This window comes from Ambystoma mexicanum, chromosome 4q (assembly GCF_040938575.1).
Source record: "Ambystoma mexicanum isolate Mex_15411 chromosome 4q, UKY_AmexF1_1, whole genome shotgun sequence".
NCBI lineage: Eukaryota > Metazoa > Chordata > Amphibia > Caudata > Ambystomatidae > Ambystoma > Ambystoma mexicanum.
Window position 1 is genome coordinate 1,263,618,609 of NC_090928.1, and position 13,680 is coordinate 1,263,632,288.

General features: G+C 48.5%; 1 protein-coding gene across 2 annotated transcripts in view; it reads right to left on the minus strand.

Annotated features, from left to right (window-relative positions):
* Window positions 1-12,373, minus strand: part of LOC138468352 (solute carrier family 22 member 7-like) — a 291,137-nt gene extending 278,764 nt beyond the window's left edge. The window contains exon 1 of one of the 2 annotated variants that reach the window (XM_069608872.1): window positions 11,250-12,373. In XM_069608872.1, coding sequence (XP_069464973.1) covers window positions 11,250-11,627 — 378 coding nt within the window. In that variant the 5' untranslated portion in view covers window positions 11,628-12,373. The remainder of the gene's footprint in view (window positions 1-11,249) is intronic. The other variant, XM_069608873.1, reaches the window with a different exon arrangement.
* Window positions 12,374-13,680: the final 1,307 nt, after the last annotated feature.

The window sequence follows — 13,680 nt, forward strand, 5'->3', positions numbered from 1 at the left end:
GGAGTGGAGTGAGTCCCGCTCATTCAGCATAATTCCTCGACGCGAAGCACAACGGGCTCTTCCCTCTTCCTGTTGTAGGACACGTGATTCCAGATTAAATGAACGCGGCTGTGGCGCTGGAAATCGGATGTTAGTATTTCTTAAGTGGATTGCCCGTGAAATGCTGCCAGATCTTGCCTAGGGCCCCCCGTGGGAAGGCAATTCATCAGGTGTGACCAGTGAAGCTCCCAGGTGAGGAATTGGGACCTCACGACTTCCTTAGTGCACTGTAATATTGGATGGACGATTCCCTGGCAAATTATCACTGATAATTGGGTGCTGGAGTTTGGCTGCATACTCCATTCATCAAAAGTAGCCACAAACTGCATTTTCTTGGAAGGCTCAAATCTCTGGTTTGTGTGAGTTGCTAAATACTGGTGCAAACGTTATATTTCAGCCAAAGCTATTATTATTGCTCAGTCCACCCTTAGAACCAAGGAAAATGGCCTTATCTGGAGTTCCAGGTCCTCAAGTGTTCATGCCATCACCAGGCCCACCGAGAATAAAGTGGGCACCCTGGAAAAAAGGTTTTCTACATTATGTTAAGGCTACGTGTGGTACTGGCATGTCTGTTGAGCGTAAGGTTGCCATGCTAATGCATTTTTTGGGCTATGAAGGTCAGAGAATTTATGACACATTACCTGATGTTAGTGAATTGAACATTGAAGAAGGAGCCAATGATTTTGACATTGCTTTGATGAAACTTGATAAACATTTTGAAGCTAAAACCAGCACAGTACTGGAGAGATATCACTTTGGCATGAGATGCGAACATGAAGGAGAATCTGTCGAAGACTATATAACTGCTTTGAGACATTTATCCCTACATTGCAAATTTGGAAATAGGTTAGAAGAACATATAAGGGATCAGTTCATGATCCATTGTTCGAATGACAAGATACGTGAGGAGGTTTGGTTAAAAGACGATCCTAGTTTGGAGGAGGTCATTAGCATTGCTAAGAGGATTGAACATATACTGCAATGTGTAGCAAAATTGTCTGTAAAGGAGAGTAAATCAGTAGCAGGAACCGAGGTGTTAAGGGTGGGTGATAAAAAGGGTGCTTACCCCAAGGAAAAGAAGAAACAAAAAAGTAGACCAAATGGGCGATGCGAAAATACCCAATTTAAGGGAGGGGGATCTGAACAGGGTAATAAACGCAGCCAAAAAGATAATTCACAATTCAACGTAAAAAGGGAGGATAGGTTATGCTTTCGTTGTGGAAGTGCACAACATTTGTCTACATCTCCCATATGTCCTGGGAGGTGAGCTAATTGTAATATATGCAAAATATTGGGTCACTTTGAGAACTGCAGTAAAAACTATCGAATAGGCGCAGGGGGTAAAGGAACTCTTCTCATAGAGGAATATGATGATCCCTCATCTGAAGAAATTGATGGTTCAGAGAACGAAATAGTAACTGTGCATATGGTAAAATGTGTAGGATCTGATGAGTGTGAACATCCTGCAGCATGGGTAGAAGTAAATGGCCATCTTGTTAAAATGCTCGCTGACTCATGTTCCAAAATTACATTGATGTCAAAAATGGTTTATGAAAATGTGGTTGGAGGTGATATTAAAAGTTTGCTTCCATCTGATAAAATACAAGGGGGATATAATGGAGACAAGATAGAAATTCTGGGATGTTGTGATGCTAAATTTAAATTTAAAGGGAGGATGATGTGTGGAAGAATTTATGTCACCAAAAGAGGTGAAACATTGTTGGGTTGGAGGGAACAGAGGGGACTGAAAATTAAGTTAGACCCCAATAGTGAAGAACAAGTACTGAATGTGATTCATTCTCCAGAACCTGCTGAGAACACAACCAAGTGTGAATTTGTGACAAAGTATCCTGAAGTGTTTTGCGATGAAGTTGGTTGTCTCAAGGGAATGGTTCACAAGATTGTAATAAAGGAAGGGAGTAATCCTGTTGCATGAAAACTCAGGCCGTTGCCGTTGTCAATGCGGAAGGCTGTGCGGGATGAATTGGTAAAATTGGAGAAGCAAGGAATCATTGAACCAGCCAAAGCAGTGGAGTGGATATCTCCTGTAGTTGTGGTAAAAAAGGGAAATCGTGATTTGAGGGTATGCATTGATCGACGAGAACTAAACCGGTGTGTAGTGGCAGATCGCCATACCCTTCCTAATATGGGTGAGCTAGTAAGTAGGATTGGAAGTGCAAAATATTTTGCTAAGCTTGACATGGCGAGTGCGTATCATCAGATAGGTTTGGATGTTGAGTTGCGTAAATTGACTGCTTCTATCACCTATGAAGGCATATATCAATTTAAGCGCATGCCTTTTGGTTTGGTGTCTGCTTCCTCTGTTTTTCAGAAGGTCCTGGACAAATTGTTGAAGGAAGTGGATGGAGTGTGGTGCTTTCAGGACGATGTCCTGATTTGTGGGAAGAATGAGAAGGAGTTAAGGTCTAGACTTGAGATGGTTTTGGATATATTTAAGTCAAGAGGGATAACTTTAAGGGGTGAAAAATGTGTTTTCATGACTCAGACAGTGGAGTACCTAGGTCATGAAATTTCTGAACAAGGTCTCAGACCAAAAAGGAACTTGGTAGAATCTATTTTGAAAACGCATTCACCAAAGAACAAGGCAGAATTAAGATCTTTTTTGGGTACCATAGAATTTTATCATCGCTTTGTCGAGAATTATACAGACCAGATAACCAGTTTAAGGGCACTATTAAGGAAAGGTGTTGAATTTATTTGGACAAATGAATGTGAGAAGGAATTTCAGGAAATGAAAAAAAAGATTGACATGGCAAAACCTCTATCAATGTTTGATACGAGAAAGAAAACAATCTTGTCTGTGGATCCAAGTGACACGGGTTTAGGGGTAGTGATGTTGCAGCCAGATGTCGATGGCACAGAGATGGTAGTGATGCATGCATCACGCGTGCTGAGGGGTGCAGAGTTAAACTATTCAGTGTTGGAGAAAGAAGCGTTGGCGTGCCATTGGGGCATAGAAAAAATGAAAAATGTTGTTTGGGGCCAAGAATTTATTCTAAGAACCGATCATAGGCCACTTAAGTCAATTTGTGAAAATAAAGGTCTAGGTAAAGTTTCGAGGAGAGTAGCAGGCTGGGTGACCAGATTACAATGCCACAAATTTGTTATTGAAGTTGTTGCTGGCAAAGAGAATGTTCAAGCTGATCATGCCTCAAGGGTGAAACTTGAAGATGATGTCAGTGGCAGCGATAAAAGTATGTTTGCTGAAAATGAGATGGTTTTTGACACTGTTGAAGGTATCATACAGAAAGAGGAGTGGATTTGAGTATTTAAGTCAAATGATATGTGGAAACAAATCATATCTTTTGTTGAAAGTGGATGGCCGGAGAAAATATTGTTATCAGGGGAGGAAAGGTCAATGTGGGAGGTGAGGAATGAGCTGTCATTGAGAGGAGAGTTGTTGTACCGGTGGGACAGATTGGTTGTTCCGGGGTGTTTGAGAGGGAAATTAATAAGTCGCGCTCACCAAGGTCATATTGGTATGTGTAATACCAAAGAGGTCGTTAAAGCTGATTACTGGTGGCCAGGGATTGATCGGGAGATTGAGAAAGCTGTAGCTGCATGTCCTGAGTGTGTGTTTTCTGGGAAAAATCTCATTGCCATGTCCCAACCAATGGGGAGAATTAGTACCCCAGCGGGAGTGTGGCAAGATTTATCAATGGACATTTTGGGTCCGTTGGATATGGGTGCAGGTAGAGGTAGGTTCATTCTGGTGTTGGTTGATACTTTTTCGAGGTGGACGGAGTTTAAGATCTTGAGGGAAGTTATGTGTCAAAGCATAATAGGATTCCTGGAGGATGTTTTTGAGAGGGAAGGATTACCCAGTAGCATTCTCACTGATAATGGCCCACAATTTGTTGGGAAAATGTTTTTGGAATATCTTGGAAAATGTGGTATCAAACACAAAAATACGCCCTTGTACTATCCCCAAGCAAATGGTATGGTTGAAAGGGTGAACAGAAGCATTATGGAAGCTATACGTGGAGCCAATGTGACTAACTGTGATAGGAGGGTGGCCGTGAGAGATAGATTGTATGCTCTAAGGATGGCCCCATGAAAAGAGACAGAAATCAGTCCTTTTGAACTGATGAGAGGGCGAAAGGCAAATACATATGTGACACCAGCCTGGTTAGGCAGGGCAAGAGCGACAGATGTAGTAGTGGATGTTGTAAAAAGGAAGATGGATGCTCGTAAAAGTAAGTGGGTGGAGAGAGCTAATGAGGGACATCCAAAAAGGAGAACAGTTGTTGGAATTGGAGATTGGGTCAGAATAAGGAGGGTGGTTATCTCCAGGAAGGGAGAGCCAGTATACTCAGAACCCGAGAGGGTTGTACAAATTTTTAATAATGCTGTGTGTGTGGAGGGTGGTCAAGTCTGGAGTTTATCTAGAATTGCAAAAGTAAGAAAATAGACTTGTACTTTCTCATGTGTATGCAGCTGATAACAAAGAAGTTTTGTTTTTAGGGGAGGGGGGTGTGTTGTATATAGGTTATGTATATTAATGTTTACTTGTTGCTGTAGCAACATCTGCAGCTTATGTCAGTGCTTGCAATGACACTGTGATGTTCTATATTGGATTCCTATTCATGTCATAGCTGTTAGAATGTTATTGCATGATACTGTTTTTGGTTAATTTATGTCAGTTGGACCCTGGATGTTGATGTGTTGGGGGTCTCATAGTATGCTGTTTGAAAGAAGGCAATAAAGCTGAATTTCACTTACCTGGTTGCCTCCATCTTTTCCACACCCTTTTTACAAATGTGTGGCCCCTGGGGGCCCCTCTCCTTTCCACAGCTAGTGCAAACTAGCGACTCCATCCCACACTCTTTAACTGCGTCTGCCTTCAAATGGAGGTCTTCCCTGAATAGTGGGAACTTATTCTTCCTCGCCCCATTCACCTTCCTGAGCTGCAAGAGACCCCTGAAGAGACCCTGTTTTGCCCATTGGAACAACCGTGTGCGCTTGCATTTCATGTACTATTGAGCACAAGACTCCCCTCTTCTTTGGGCTTGGACTGCCTCTTAGATAGGTGTATTGTTGATGTCGAAGGGGCCTAAAGACTACCTGCACTGCCTTTTTCCTTCCCCTCTAGGTTGTAGACATATTTCGTGCATTTAACCCTTTAGACCCCAATGGTCTTCTATATACATTGTATTGATAGTGTTCTGTTGGCTTACTTAGTATTACTGTGATTCTTTTTCTATGGTCTGAGTTACAAAGGCCTTGTAATAAATGTCTCTATATTTTTGATAGAACACCTGTCTGGAGTAATTTCTAAGTGTCCTTGTTTTGTGTGCTCATTGAGGTCCTTCAGTCACCCTCACCCCTCCTGAGACCTAGTCTTGACCACCTGCCATAACTACCTTGATTGGTCTGGCTTGTCCAGAGGTTACCCTGTTCCAAGAAACTAGGCTGGCCTTCTGAACCTCTGCCCACCAGGTCAGAGTTCAGAAATCCATATTAACAAGAGGTAACAACAGAACACATATACAGCGAGCGGTGTGATACAGAGGGGCACAGAGGAGGGGTACAGCTGTACAGGGTGGCAGGGAATCAGATTTGTCAATCTCTTAAAATTCTGTGACAACCACAATGCCTTGGCATAACTGTATATCATTCAGTGTGTGTATGCTTTGCATGTAAAGTATAGCAGAGCCCTCAACTGTAGGGGTTGCTGGACTATTTCTAATACACATTCCCCCTCTTGTGCTGCAACCTATAGAATACAGCAGAGTCCCACGAAAGATTCAGTCCAGCTGTCATATAGTCACTGACTTAGCAATCATCTCTGCGTCTGAACACAATGCTGTGCGTCATTTTTTATAATGTTTTAAGCTAAGTCATCTCTGCTACTAATTGAATAGTCATTGAATTCTAATTACTATTTGCATGCAGTGTAATGTTTGTTTGGCATTGATGATGTGAGGTCAGACGACACAGAGATAAAAAGCACTTCATGGGCCTTCCGAGTAAGCTGTGAAAGCTGCAGGTTCCAAGCCTCAGCTGCTTATGCAGAATCCCAGAAGCATTTAATGAGCCAGCACAGGCTAACAGCTCATGATGATGACGTGGCCATGCAGCTTGCATGCCCTTACAACGAACAATGCATCTTTGGACAGCAGAGTATTTGCATGTAGCCTCTATCTGTGCAGGGGGAGCCTTTCCTTACACAGGCAGCCTCTATAGTATCTGTACCAATGCAGTCTCAGTCTGTACACAGGCAGTCTCTGTAGCATCTGTACCCATGGAGTCTCATTCTGTACACAGGCTGCCTCTACAGTATCTGCACCCATGGAATCTTAGTCTGTACACAGGCAGGCTCTACAGTATCTGTGCCCCTGGAATCTCATTCTGTACACAGGCAGGCTCTATAGTATCTGTACCCATGGAGTCTGTACTGAGGGAGACTCGATCTCTGCACAGGGGTGCATTTCCTTACACAGGCAGCCTGTATAGCATCTGCAACCATGGTACCTCAGTTTGTACACAGGCAGCCTCTATAGCGTCTGTACATGGGGGAGCCTCTATGTGTGCACAGGGGTGCCTTTTCTTACACAGGCAGCCACTATAGTATCTGTACCCATAGAGTGTCAGTCTGTACACAGGCAGGCTCTATAGCATCTGTACCCATGGAGTCTCAGTCTGTACACAGGAAGGCTCTATAGCATCTGTACCCATGGAGTCTCAGTCTGTACACAGGCAGCCTCTACAGCATCTGTACCCATGAAGTCTGTCTGTACACAGGCAGCCGCTATAGCATCTGTACCCCTGGAGTCTAAGTCTGTACACAGACAGCCGCTATAGCATCTGTACCCATGGAGTCAAGTCTGTACACAGGCAGCTGCTATAGCATCTGTACCCATAGAGTCTGTCTGTACACAAGCAGCCGCTATAGCACCTGTACCCATGGAGTCTGTCTGTACACAGGCAGCCGCTATAGCATCTGTACCCATGGAGTCTAAGTCTGTACACAGGCAGCCGCTATAGCCTCTGTACCCATGGAGTCAGTCTGTACACAGGCAGCCGCTATAGCATCTGTACCCATGGAGTCTAAGTCTGTACACAGGCAGCCGCTATAGCATCTGTAACCATGGGGTCTCAGTCTGTACACAGGCAGCCTCTATAGCATCTGTACCCATGGAGTCTGTCTGTACACAGGCAGCCGCTATAGCATCTGTACCCATGGAGTCTAAGTCTGTACACAGGCAGCCGCTATAGCATCTGTACCCATGGAGTCTGCTGTACACAGGCAGCCGCTATAGCATCTGTACCCATGGAGTCTGTCTGTACACAGGCAGCCGCTATAGCATCTGTACCCATGGAGTCTCAGTATGTACACAGGCAGGCTCTACAGTATCTGTGCCCATGGAATCTCATTCTGTACACAGGCAGGCTCTATAGTATCTGTACCCATGGAGTCGGAGACTGTACACATGCAGGCACTATTGTATCTGTACTGAGGGAGACTCGATCTCAGCACAGGGGTGCATTTCCTTACACAGGCAGCCTGTATAGCATCTGCAACCATGGTACCTCAGTTTGTACACAGGCAGCCTCTATAGCATCTGTACATGGGGGAGCCTCTATGTGTGCACAGGGTGCCTTTTCTTACACAGGCAGCCACTATAGTATCTGTACCCATAGAGTGTCAGTCTGTACACAGGCAGGCTCTATAGCATCTGTACCCATGGAGTCTCAGTCTGTACACAGGCAGGATCTATAGCATCTGTACCCATGGAGTCTAAGTCTGTAAACAGACAGCCGCAATAGCATCTGTACCCATGGAGTCTAAGTCTGTACACAGGCAGCTGCTATAGCATCTGTGCCCATGGAGTCTGTCTGTACACAGGCAGCCGCTATAGCATCTGTACCCATGGAGTCTGTCTGTACACAGGCAGCCGCTATAGCATCTGTACCCATGGAGTCTAAGGGCCTCATTACGACCCAGGCGGACTTCGCGGTGCTAAATGCACCGCGAAGCATGGCGGAAAGCCGCCGATAGCGCCATGGGGGTTGGCGGATTTACCGCCCCATTCCGACCTCGGCGGAGCGGTAAATCCCCAATCCCCATTCTGCCCTTCCCCATTCCCATTTTTGCCCCATAGGGTATAATGGGAGTGGGGAAGGAGTTAATTACGCCACCGTAAAATACGGTGGCGTAATTAACAACGAGGTCCCGTAGCGCCATGGTTTTCTCCGGCTGGTAAAACCAGGCGGAGAAAACCTCCATGGCGCTACGGGAACTCGTAGTATGGCGGAGAGGTACGCCATGCACTACGCTGGCGTAATACCCTCTCCGCCAGGGTCCTAATGAGGCCCTAAGTCTGTACACAGGCGGCCGCTATAGCCTCTGTACCCATGGAGTCAGTCTGTACACAGGCAGCCGCTATAGCATCTGTACCCATGGAGACTCAGTCTGTACACAGGCAGCCTCTGTGGCATCTGCACCCATGGAGTCTCAGTGTGTACACAGGCAGCCGCTATAGCATCTGTAACCATGGAGTCTCAGTGTGTACACAGGCAGCCGCTATAGCATCTGTAACCATGGGGTCTCAGTCTGTACACAGGCAGCCTCTATAGCATCTGTACCCATGGAGTCTGTCTGTACACAGGCAGCCGCTATAGCATCTGTACCCATGGAGTCTAAGTCTGTACACTGGCAGCCGCTATAGCATCTGTACCCATGGAGTCTGTCTGTACACAGGCAGCCGCTATAGCATCTGTACCCATGGAGTCTGTCTGTACACAGGCAGCCGCTATAGCATCTGTAACCATGGGGTCTCAGTCTGTACACAGGCAGCCTCTTTGGCATCTGTACTCATGGAGTCTGTCTGTACACAGGCAGCCGCTATAGCATCTGTTCCCATGGCGTCTAAGTCTGTACACAGGCAGCCGCTATAGCATCTGTTCCCATGGCGTCTAAGTCTGTACACAGGCAGCCGCTATAGCATCTGTATATGCGGAACATCTGCCTATACACAGGGTAGCCTCTAAATGATCTGCACATGGGGGGCCTCAGCCTGTATCCCGAGTAGACCCTATCCGTGCACAGATGATGCCCTAAGTGCACGCCTGGGCAGCCTGTATCTGTATACAGGGCAGCAGCTGTGTGCACACATTTTCGTGCTCCTCATCTGAATACATATTGAAAAATCCTCTCAGAAATGCACACATCGCCCTCCTTCCTGCACCGCCAGACTTCCTAAATGGCACTTTAGAGAGGTTGTCTCTAGATTTGCTGGTCCTGCCTGCACTGGTACTTCGATGATGCCCTCACAGGACCAAGCAAATAAATGTAATCGTTTTTTAAGGAAAAGAGGAATAATTCAAAAGAATTTTGCTAAGAGAAGCTGCCAAGAGATAGGGGGGAGCTGGTGGGAGGAGAAAAAGAAAACTGTGAGAAGCAGGTGGGGGAAGAGGACTTTTGTTTCCAACGTGTGGATGAGGAAACAATCTTCTTCCTGGTCTCCCAACTGAAGCCCACACATGACCTCTCATGTGCAAGCGCCTGGCGGCTAACATTACACCGTTCATTACAACATGTGTGACCAAGTCATTGCAGGAGGGCCTGCTCCCAAAGGCCCTGAAAAGAGCATGAGTGAAACCTTGGCTAAAGAAATCTAACTTGGACCCGGAAACGCTGAAGAATTACCGCCCAGTCGCCAACTTGACGTGGCCAACAGGGATTCTAGAGAAGGCAGCCTGTGCACAATTTCAGGCGTTTGTGGACAGGGAAAGCTCGCTGGACAAGTTACAATCTGGGTACCGCCCCAAATACGGGAGGGAGACAGCTCTCCTGGCAGTGCGCGATGACCCGGTGGAGGCTGCGGACAATGGGGGGGTCCACTGTATTATTGATGTTGGACCTGTCCGCACCCTTTGATACTGTGGCTCATCGGATTATGTTACAACGCATCAGGAATGTGGGGAAGGCCTCGTAACAGGTAGTGAAGTGGTTTCGGTCCTTCCTTAAGGATAGGACGCAACGTGTGGTGTTTTAGGGTTTCACCTCAGAAATGGTGTGCCTTGACTGTGGGGTGCCACAGGGCTCATCCCTTTCCCCTTTGATCTTTATTTTGTGTTTCCGTCCGGTGTTTAACATATTTAGGAGGCATGGTCTGCGGTTCCATTGTTATGCTGACGATACTCAGATCTATATTGAGATAAAGCATATTGATCACGCGTTTGAGAAAATAAATCTGTGTATGGACGAGCTCAACAACTGGATGGCATACAATCAGCTGCAGCTGAACGCAACTAAGACAGAGATGATACTGTTCGGCCCTGAGGGTAAAATGTCTACAGAGAGACAGAGGCTACCCCCCCCCCTTGATTTTGGGGGAACAACTTCACTATGCCAAAAAAACGGGGGCTGCATATGGCATGAGAATCTTGGCAGTGAAGCCCATGTAGGGGCCAAGGTGAAGGCAGTATTGCATGAACTGTGGTTACTGAGGCATGTACTCCCTTTCATTCCAAGGAAGGATCATCAGGCAGTGGTGGTGGGGGCAATGCCCAACCCCCACCTGGATTACTGCAACAGCCTCTTAGCAAGTTACCAGACTGCAGGAGGCTCCGAATGCTGCAGTCAGAGGGACTGGACACCTCAGGAAGTGGGACCATGTCCCCATGCTACGGAGATCTCTCTCTCTCCACTGGCTTATGGTGTAGGACAGGATACAATGTAAAGTGGCATGTGCTTGAGGGGGCTTGCCCCAGATTATTTTGTGGAGAAGATTGTCCGGTATTAAGTCGAGATCTCCGCTCTGGAGACAAATTCTTGATTTGTGTTCCAGGTTCCAACTTGGTCTCTAGGGGAGATAGGAGATTCGGAGTGGTTTGGGCCGAAAATATGGAATCAACTCCCTCTTGAGAGCAGAGCTTGTGAATCATATGTTCAGAAAAAGGGGGAAAACGTTTCTGTTTAGATAGACCTACCACAGTACATATTATCAACTCCTACATTGCAAATGTTCTACTCTGATAGTGGTCATCTGCACCCAAACATAGTTGAGCATCTGTCTGGTGCGTGTTAGAAATCCTCAAAATGAAAATCCAACCCACCCCGCTTCCCTGGAATGACAGCCATCTGTTACTGCCCTCCCACACCACACACAGATCAAGCACGGTGCCCACCCCCATCGCAGGCCCCAGCCGTGCCCACCTTGAGCCTGGCGGCGAGCTCCTACCTCAGTGGCAATGGTGGAGGAGAACTGGGAGTGGTCGTAGACCCAGCCGTGCTGGCAGCTCTGCAGGTCCGAGGCGTTGCCCACTCCGCGGGTGGAGTTCTCCAGCAGGTGCAGCTGTGGGTCCCGATACATCTTGCAGGAGCTGAAGGCCCCACCCGGGTCGCGGGGGATGGAGATGAGGAGCCGATCCTGCTCGGTGAGGTTCCCAAACCCATCCTGGGCGGGGAGGGCGCAGCGGTGCGGGGGCACACCCGCCAGGAAGTTGTGCAGCAGGAACTGCCAGGGCAGGATGATCCGGGGGACGCAGAAGATCAGGAGCACCCTGGCCTGGAACAGGCCGAAGCCGCCCACCTCCGATAGAAGGCCCTCAAACCTCATACTGCGTCCCAAGGAGACCCTGGACCAGACTCAAGAGGAGCAGCAGGTCCACGGTGGAGGTCAGATGACTCAGTGGAGCCCAGGAGGCTCACAGCAGCAGGTCTTAAAAAAAACCAGGGCTCAGAGGAGGCTAGAGGACTCAGTGAAGGACAGAAGACTCACAGCCTAGGCTCAGAAAAAGGTCAGGGATCACAGGAGGCCTAACGAGGAGGCCAGAGGACTCGGTGGGGACCAGAAGACTCAGAGGAGAGGCCCTAAAAAGGCCAGGGCTCAGAGGAGACCAAATGAGGAGGCCAGAGGACTCAGTGGAGACCGGAAGACTCAGAGGAAAGGCCCTGAAAAGGGCCAGAGCTCAGAGGAGGCCGGAAGAGGAGGCCAGAGGACACAGTGTAGGACAGAAGACTAACAGAGGAGGCTCTGAAAAAAGGGCAAAGGTCACAGGAGTCCCAAAGAGGAGGCCGGAAGACTAACAGGAGAGGCTCTAAAAAGGCTGGGGCTCAGAAGGGAGAGGACACGGGGAGAGAAACAGCCGCACAGTGGAGGGGTCTCTTGGAAGAGGCAAAGGAGGCTTAAGGCTGCTATGCTGCACAGACCGGCCGCAGAGAGTCAGAGAAGGATGGGCAGAGCTGGAGGGGGGCCTGGAGGGTGCTGAAGCCGGGCTGAGCCCGTCGGTAGGAGGTTCTGGGGAGTTGTGCTGCTCCGAGGGGCTGCAGCGAGTGAACTTTAAGTAGGCCAGCGGGGGAATGCATTCGTTAGGATGGCTGCACGGTGTGTAAACACATCCTGCCGTGCCCAGATCATAAGACGCCGTCACGGTGCATTTCATGAACGGGGTCATAAGAGGCGCATTGTGTCAGAGGGCCTGTGGCGTAAGATGTGGGGGGGACAAGAGTCCAGGAATGCAGCCCCCCAGCCCTCAGAGCCGCACGTGAGGTATCACTCACCGCCCTCCACCCCTTAACGGGGGGGGGGACGGTGGCGGTTCGGGGGGGGGAGTACACATTGGTCCATGCCTCTCACCAGGAGTGCCATCAAACGGCATCACACATTCAAGCAACCCCCTCCAGGGGCAGTGTGAACTCCCTACAGCCACCAGCCTATGTCTGCGGTCAGGGACTGCATGCAAGGGGGAAGGGGGTGCTGGGCACACCTGGGCCCCACCCTCCGATAAACGTATGATACTCGCCAGTGTCATACCCAAGCACATAGGACCAGAGAGTGTCACTCAAGATGCGGACACTTCCGACCTGAACTCAAGACTGCAGGTTTCGCAGCTGCCTCTATGGAAAGGAAACGTTCACCATATACAACGCCAAACAGAGTGAAAGTGAAAATACCACAGAGGTTACATGTGATCTCAGGAAGAAGGAGGCCAGAGGTCCCAGGAAATACAAGGTGACTGACTGCGCATCCTGGGGACTCCACTTAATTCTGGTCCTTGCGTTTTATTGACTCCCCAACGCGTGTCTCGATTCTCTCTCTCTCTCTCCCTCTCCCTCTCCCCCTCTCTCTCTCTCTCTCACACACACTCTCTCTCCCTTCCTCTCACACACGCACAATCTCTTTCTCTCTCTCCCCCCTCTATCCCGCTCTCCCTCTCTCCTCACTCTCATTCTCCCCTCTCTTCTCTCTCTCTCTCTCCCACCTCTCTCCCCCCTCTCTCTCTCTCCCTCTCTCATTCTCCCCTCTCTCCCCCCACTCGCATTCTCCCCTCTCTCTCTCTCTTTCTCTCTCTCCCCTCTCTAAAACTCCTCTCTCTCTCTCTCTCTCTCTCTCTCTCTCTTTCTCTCTCTCTGCCCCCTCTCCCCCTCTCTCTCTCTCTCCCCACTCTCATTCACCCCTCTCTCCCCCACTCTCATTCTCCCCTCTCTCTCTCCCCACTCTCATTCTCCCCTCTCTCTCTCCCCACTCTCATTCTCCCCTCTCTCCCCACCCTCTCTTTCTCTCTCTCTCTCCCCTCTCTAACACGCCCCTCTCTCTCGCTCTCTCTCTCTCTCATTCTCCCCTCTCTCCCCCACTATCATTCTCCCCTCTGTCTCTCCCCACTCTCATT